Source organism: Borostomias antarcticus (genome assembly GCF_949987555.1).
Source record: "Borostomias antarcticus genome assembly, chromosome: 1".
Lineage (NCBI taxonomy): Eukaryota > Metazoa > Chordata > Actinopteri > Stomiiformes > Stomiidae > Borostomias > Borostomias antarcticus.
The window spans coordinates 23,878,987-23,887,032 of record NC_140234.1 but is presented as its reverse complement, the minus strand read 5'-3'; the positions used below and the strand labels follow the sequence as shown (position 1 = coordinate 23,887,032).

Sequence of the window (8,046 nt, the reverse complement as noted above, 5' to 3'; positions counted from 1 at the left end):
AGCTGTTCCTAAAAATCTAAGCCCCGCCCAGCTGATTCTCCAGGCAGACTCAAGCCAACGCTGAAGTGATTGACAGTGTTTCAAAAAGTATTTCAACACAGGTCTAGTTCCTTAGATGAGTTGATCGGAAGAACTTGATCCGCATTCTTGACAGCTTGGCAGCTAATATAGCACAACGATTCACAGTTTTCTTCAAATGTCTGATCATTAGCTGCCAGTATTCCATCATTCATTTCTAATTCATTCATCTATATACTTTTTTTCCCAATTGGGAGAGTGATGACAATCTGACTGCTGTTCTGGCGGTCCAGATAAGATGAACCACAACTAAGTAGGGCTGTGTTCAGGTCAACTGAGTAGGGCTGTGGTCAGGTCAGGTGTGCTAGGCCCAAGCCTAGACCCAGACTCAGTACTCTAACTCTCCACTCCCCAGTTAACCCTGCTCCCTCCCTCCCTCCCTCCCCTCCCCTCCCCTCCTCCATCCCTCCCTCCCCTCCTCCATCCCTCCCTCCATCCCTCTCTCCATCCCCTCCTCCATCCCTCCCTTCCTCCCCTCTCCCTCCCTCCCTCCATCCCTCCCTCCATCCCCTCCTCCATCCCTCCCTTCCTCCCCTCCTCCATCCCTCCCTCCCTCCATCCCCTCCTCCATCCCTCCCTCCCCTCCTCCCTCCCTCCCTCCCCTCCTCCATCCCTCCCTCCCCCCCCTCCTCCATCCCTCCCTCCCCCCCCTCCTCCATCCCTCCCTCCATCCCTCCCTCCATCCCTCCCTCCATCCCTCCATCCCTCCCTCCATCCCTGGCTGGCAGGTCATCAACACCGAAACTCTGCATCGATCAGCTGAGAGAGAGCTGCTTGTTTAGGGTGGTTGGGTTTGTTTACGGCCATTTTCCATGTTTGTTCACGTCTTTCTGCTGGGAACTCAGTTTGTGATCAGGTCAGGTCAAACTATAACAGCGGTTCACGCTAAAAAAGACGTGCTATATATAGTAGAACCACTTGTGACAATAGAACAATGTTTTCAGGTCAGAAGGAACCATTTAGCGTTCCAAACAGCACCAAGCTGAAAATGGCCCTGTCTGGAACCTTAGGGTCGGTCTGCAGGTTAAAACAAACGTTTTGCCTTACCAGTCTACCGGCTGGTAATTTGTTGTTGTTTTGGTAAATAAATGATTTACCAGCCATTGGCTAGTAAATAGAGGCTTAGGAATCTATATGGAACTGTATTTCAGAGGGTTCTCCTACTGTTACAAACGATTCTATACATCACGTTTTTTGAGTGAGATAGAAATGATATATCTTTAGGCTATTTTCAGCATATTAAAGGGGTAGTTCAGAATTGTAATGGTCAAACATACAGTATGGCTTTACCTACAGCGTATGTCTCAAAAAGACTTAGTAACTGGACACCACAAACACATTTTCAGTGAAATACCAGTGTTCTAGGCTTACACATATCGAAACACATCAGTCCTGGTCTTCATTTGGAGGTTTTGAAGGACCCTTTCGTAGGCGCTCTACACATCATCTGAGGCAGTGGCTGTGTTTGGAGCAGGCTGTCTTCTAGGTGTGGCCGGTACAGCGGTCAGAATGCATCTTGAGAATGTGAAGGGGCTGAGCAAAGGCTGATATTGGGGAAGATAATTGCACTTTGATGGCAGTTTTTATTGATTTCAGAAAATTACTCAATTGTTCTTCTGGACTCTAGTCTCACTACAAAGTACAAAATACAAACTCCGCAATCATTCACACAAGCCAATACAAATATTACAATTCAGTGTGTTACTGTAATTCATTTTCACAGTGAGAAATTATTTTGTGGGAATATAGAACAATGGCAACTAATTAAAATGTATGATTAAAAGGATTGTGTATTTTTAACATGTGTAGTAATGGATTCAGAGTTGAGCTAGAGAGAAAGTTACAGTCATGGTGCAGTCGGACACACGAATGCTGTTAGTGACCACTGGACCTGGAGACATCTGGCTCGCACAGCAAGGTCACTGTAGCACACGTGTGTGTGTGTGTGTGTGTGTGTGTGTGTGTGTGTGTGTGTGTGTGTGTGTGTGTGTGTGTGTGTGTGTGTGTGTGTGTTTAAGCTTGTAATCGACATAGAGACAACTGTTTCATTTGATTACATACTTAAACTTAATCAACACTGCATCAACACTTAGTCTCTGTTCTCCTCTCTCTCTCTCTCTCTCTCTCTCTCTCTCTTGTGTGTCTGTTGTGGCTTCTTCTTAGGAGCCTTACAGTAATAAAACACTCTCTCTCTCCTCTTGACCTGAGCAGAGACAGACAGAGATGCGGGGGTCCGCGCTCTCAGACGTACCCAGTGACATCGTACCCGGGGGCCGGGTTATGTCGGGGGACGTTCTTGCTCTCCTGGGCGGGGGTCCCCGACTGGGTGCTGGTGCTGGTGTGGCTCCGAGCCAGCGTGGGGCCCTTGTGGGCCCCGAAGCCGACCCCCATCTGGAGTAGGGCGGGGTTGTTGCGGGCGCTGTTCCTGGCCCCGGCCCCCGGGTAGGGGTACCCTCCCCCGTGCCTGCGCGGCCCCCGGGGCCCATCGCGCCCCTCGCAGCAGGACACACACAGCAGGGCCCCGCCCAGCATGGTGATCAGCGACGCCGCCAGCCCCACGTACAAACACTGCCCCAGCTCGAACTTCAGGCTACTGGGCACGTTGGGCTGGTAGAAGGTCTGCACCACCTCGTGGGTGGTCCACGATACCGGAACCAGCGCCAGGAAGCCCGCCGACACGAACAGCCCGCCGCCGGTGCCCGCCACGCGGCCCTTGGCGGCCGAGCCGTCCAGGCAGACGGTGCACTGCATGCCCAGCGCGGCCAGCGCCAGGGCGTGGACGGACAGCACCAGGGAGATGACCATGAGGGCGCGCGACGCCTGGAGGTCGGAGGGCAGCGACAGTAAGGAGCTGTAGGTCTCGCACTGGAAGGCGCCGGTGCTCTGGAACACGCACTCCATCCACAGGCCCTTCATGCTCGCCACGGCCGTCACGATGTTGGAGCCGATGTGGGCGGACGTGCGCCAGTAGGGCAGCACCGTGGCCACCAAGGTGCCCAGCGTGCCCGCCAGGCCCAGGAAGAAGCCCAGCAGCTCCAGGGCCGTGGACGCCATGACGGGCCGGGGGAGGGGGGAGGGCGGGGCTGGTTCTGCTGCCCCCTGCTGTGACGCTAGTGATGATCGTGTGGTGATTACTACTGGTTCTCCTGCTGGTTCTCCTTCTGGTTCTCCTGCCGCTGGCTGGTTCTCCTTCTGGTTCTTCTGCTGCTGGCTGGTTCTCCTTCTGGTTCTCCTGCTGCTGCTGGTTCTCTTGCTGCTGGTTCTCCTCTCACTGCTGCCTCCGGGGCTGGTCTCTCTGTCTCGCTGTCTCACTGTCCGTCAAACACACCGTCTAACAAACACACCGTCTCACACGCATGGTCTCACAGAGCTTTCTCTCACTGCGGTTCCGCTGGGTGAGTCTGGTTCCTCCTGTCTGAGATCTTCCAACGCTCCGTTCTCCCGAGGTTCTCTCTACCTCTCTTTTACACACTCTCTCTCTCTCTCTCTCTCTCTCTCTTTCTTTCTCTCTCTCCGTTCACTCTCCTTCTGTCTCTCTACCCACTCCTCTCTTGCTCGCTGGCCCTCTGACTCACTGCAGCATGCGCTCGAGTCTCGCTGTGTGTGTGTGTGTGTGTGTGTGTGTGTGTGTGTGTGTGTGTGTGTGTTTGTGTGTGTGCGTGTCACTCTCCTGTCTCTCTGTCACCCCAGGTCCTTCACCTCGCTATGTGCACAGGGACACACAGACAGCTGTTCTCCGGTGAGTTAACCATTCACCCGTCACTCCTCTCTCCCCCAGAACAGGTCGTTCACCCGCGGCCCGGTCTCTCCGCGGTCCGGTCTCTCTCCGGCCGGACCTGCTGACCGACGGCGCCGGGATCTACCGCAGCATGTCTACTGACCCCTGCCGTCAGGGAAGAGGAGGGAATACTGCATGAGAGAGAGAGAGAGAGAGAGAGAGAGAGAGGGAGGGAGGGAGGGAGAGGGAGAGAGGGAGGGAGGGAGAGAGAGAGAGGGATAGAAAAGAGGGAGAGAAAGAGAAGAGGGACAGAGAGGAGAGGAGAGGGAGAGAGAGAGAGGGACAGAAAAGAGGGAGAGAGAGAGAGGGACAGAAAAGAGGGAGAGAGAGAGAGGGACAGAAAAGAGGGAGAGAGAGAGAGGGACAGAAAAGAGGGAGAGAGAGAGAACAATGCAGGGACTGAATAAAGAGATGAAGGAATATTACACTCGCTCTCTACTCCACAAACCCCTTTCAGCTTTACACGCCTACTTCCAACAACGTTGAGAACTGCAACTTTTTCAGGGGGGTTTCCCTTTTTTCTTTTTTTTTATACAGGTGTGGAAATGAACGTTTGAGGTGTTTTCACAGATCTGTCTTAATTTTCTGCCATTAATTTAAACATTAACAATCAACCTCTGTGTCTTACGTACTGGTCTGACATGTTAACCGGTCTCTGGAGCTACTGGGGTGATATGGGGGTTCTTCTCTGGCAACCCAGTTGATCTCAGGAGGACTTCATCACATCCAGGTAGAATAATCAGCATTCAGCACACACACACACACACACATACACACACACACATACAGAGCAACACACATGCATTCTCCATGTTGTCACAGCTGAGGTTGCTGAGGCAGGAATGTGTCTCAAAAAATGACAGACAGAGGAAATGTAGCAGGCCTGAGTTCCACAAACACAGAAATACACACACATACATATACTCACACACCTACGTACCTCAACAATGTTCCTGACTCCCGCGATCGTCAGTGTTATTCCTGTGGATACATGACGTGTTTGTACACGTGTGTGTGTCCGTGTGTGTGTGTGAGGGCTCTCTCCCCAGTTTTTCAGCTATCCTCGCCCCAGATCAGGCATAGCCCCCATTTTCCTAATCTCTCCTCACATGCCACCAACATCATAATGGGATTAGGATATAATCCAGGTCTGGTCCAACCAAGCAGACAGAGAGGGCAAGGTCCAAACACAACATAAACACAGAACTTTTATACACAGTGACATGGGCATATACTGTATCGGCATACCAGAATGGTGACCAAGTTGTCCCATATAGTGATCAACTTTTTAAAATAATATTGGTTATAATAATAATAATACATTGCCAAAGAACACATAAAAAGAGAGTCCCAAATAACCATTTGTAACAATGAAAGCTTCTGAAAGCTTCTAGATATAACCCTTTAAGTCCAGAAGATTCCATAAAGAGCCCTTTTCCGGTCCATAACATTCCATAAAGAACCCTTATCAGGTCCCTAACGGTTCTGTTTGTCTGCTCTGAATTGGGTTCTTCAGATGAGAGGCAACTTTCTTGGTTCTGTTGAGATGCCGGCAGTACCTGATTGAAATCACTAGAGGGCGAACTTTCATAATACTGTAAATTAGAACCAGAAATGTTTATTGCCATGTAGTACATACTAGGAATTTGTTTTGGTCAATGGTTCATAACACGGAGACAACATTGGACAGGGTGCAGTATGAGACGGACAGTATAAAGACAGGACAGTGCAAAAGAACGAGTCCAAAATACAAAATAAAACAATACATACAAAATGGAGTGTGGTCAGTATATACAGTCAGTGTGTAATGTGTATGTGATGTTCATACAGTGTGAGTGACGTGTGATATGTGAGTGCGGTGTGTGCTCTGTACGGTACAATTGAGTCAGGGGTGGTGGGGGGGGGATGACAGAGGGGGACACAAGTCTTGTTGAAGAGGCTGATGGCCGTGGGGAAGAAGCTGCCTCTGTGAAGTGAAGTCTTGCCTCTGATGAACCGCAGCCTCCTGCCGGAGGGAAGTGGTACAAACAGATTATGGTCAGTGTGGGAGGGGTCAGCCGCAATCTTTCTAGCCTGCTTCAGGGCCCTGGAGTCATGCAGGCAGGGTGCAGCCGATCACCTTCTCAGCGGAGCGGATGACACGCTGCAGTCTGGCCCTGTCTTTGGCTGTAGCTGCAGAGTACCAGATGGTGATGGAGGAGGTGAGGATGAACTCGATAAGGTGTAGAAGAGCACCATCGTTGTCTTTGGCCGAATTTCTTCAGCTGCCTCAGGAAGTACATCCTCTGCTGTGCCTTCTTAGTGAGGGAGCTGATGTTTATTGTTTATTTCCCATTTGATCGAGCCCAGGAAGTGGAAGGAGTTCAGATTCTAATTCAGACAACTTTATTGATCCCACACGGGGCAATTCATTTGTAGCTTGCTCAAGTAACAAAAACATATTGAACAGCAAAAACAACATACAACAACAATATTATTCCATGCTATACACAGTCCAGTAAAACAGACAACAATGTCGTTGACGGGAACATATAAGTCAAAAAGTTAAAAAGATTTCGGATAGTTCTGTCAAGGACAGTGTATAGGCTACTTGAAGTGATTACCGTCTGAATTAAGAAGTCTGATAGCCGAGGGGATAGAAGATTTAGAGTGACGATTGGTCTTACTCAAAGAAACAGGGTGATTGGATGGGGGGGGAGGGTTCTTCCTGAAGTCTACAACCATCGTCTTGAGAGCTTTGAGCACCAGGTTGTTTTGGCCGCACCAGGACAGCAGCTGGTCAATCTCCCACCTGTAGGCGGACTCGTCTCCCTCAGAGATGAGACCGATGAGGGTGGTGTTGTCCTCAAACTTCCGTAAACTTCCATGCAGCTGTGGGTGTACAGGGAGAAGAGTTGGGGGGGGGGGGAGGACTCAGCCCTGGGGGGAGCCGGTACTGATGGACCTGGAGTCAGAGATGTTGTTACCAAGCTTCACTTGCTGTTTCCTGTCGGGCAGGAAGTCAGTGAGTGGGAGGATGCTGTTGAAAGCAGAGCTGAAGTCCACAAGCGGGATCCTGGCGTTGCTGTCTGCGGCATTCAGTTCATCTATGAGAGGCTCTAGAGATAGTTATCAACCACGGACTATATTAGTGCATTATCATGAGTACAGTTCTTTGTGTTGGGAGCTGTCTGTGTGACCCCCCAGCGGAAGGTCAGCCGGTGTCCAGCGTAGCGTGTGGAGCAGTGACCCTGCTATCTCCCCTCCTGACTCCTGACCACACCTCACACCTCTGGCCTCATTTGGGGAGGTGTTGGGGCGTCACCATGGCCTGTAACACCTCCACACACACACACACACACACCTCCACAGGCACACTCCGGGAGCCTCTCTCTCCTAGCACCTTGTTAGAGCCAGTCTCACCCTCAGGAGAATCTGCACCTACCAGACCTGACCTCACTAGCACACACGCACACACATGCACACAATAGACATGCCTAGACACACACACTGACACCACATTGACATCTTATAGCAAAGTATACAGGAAAACTCAATTGAATGCAGTCCTGGTTAAGGGTGACAAAAAAGACCTTGTTTCTGAACATATTCTCTCCATGATTAGGTCAGAGGTCAGATGTTTCTGAACGCTCAGAAGATCTCCAAACACAACAAGGGAAGCGCTACGCCGGGGTAGTGATCACACAAGCAGCTTCTAGGCATGGATTCAGACACTGCAGTCAAATATCCTGTACGAATTATGACTTAGTCTAACGGGTGTCACTGTGTTGCATTTCCTAACCTACAAGCACCCAGGTTTGAACTGTGAAAATACTGTTAAAAAACCCACATGGCCATCCCCACAAACACCCTTTCATCAGTGACAACATTAAAAGCTAAGAATTTGATGGCACAGGCATTATTCATATTTAGGAGTGAGTTTAAACCAGTTCAGTTACATTTGCATTGACATAATAGTAATGGAAAAAAAAATATTTGACTCTCAACCTCACTGTGACCCCAGTTGAGGGTCACTTGGTGTCCACTGTCCAGTGTAGCTGGGAGAACCACCTCACACCTGCGCAAACACACACGCGCACACACACACACACACACACACACACACACACTGGAGGCACACTCCAGGAGCTTCTCTCTCTCTTAGCACCTTGTTAGAGCCAGTCTCACCCTTAGGAGAAAAACTCTGCACC

General features: G+C 50.4%; 1 protein-coding gene across 1 annotated transcript; it reads right to left on the bottom strand.

Moving 5' to 3' along the window:
• Positions 1-1,641: 1,641 nt before the first annotated feature.
• cldn2 (claudin 2) lies at positions 1,642-4,938 on the bottom strand. Its single transcript, XM_084447212.1, has 2 exons — positions 4,797-4,938; positions 1,642-3,987 (listed from the first exon to the last, which is right to left on the bottom strand). The coding sequence occupies exon 2, from the start codon at positions 3,130-3,132 to the stop codon at positions 2,320-2,322; it is 813 nt and encodes a 270-aa protein (XP_084303338.1). The 5' UTR covers positions 3,133-3,987; positions 4,797-4,938; the 3' UTR covers positions 1,642-2,319.
• Between the last annotated feature and the right edge of the window lie 3,108 nt (positions 4,939-8,046).

Bases quoted from the DNA above. Each gene is read 5' to 3' on its own strand.
- cldn2 (XM_084447212.1), bottom strand. From the start codon at position 3,132: ATGGCGTCCACGGCCCTGGAGCTGCTGGGCTTCTTCCTGGGCCTGGCG.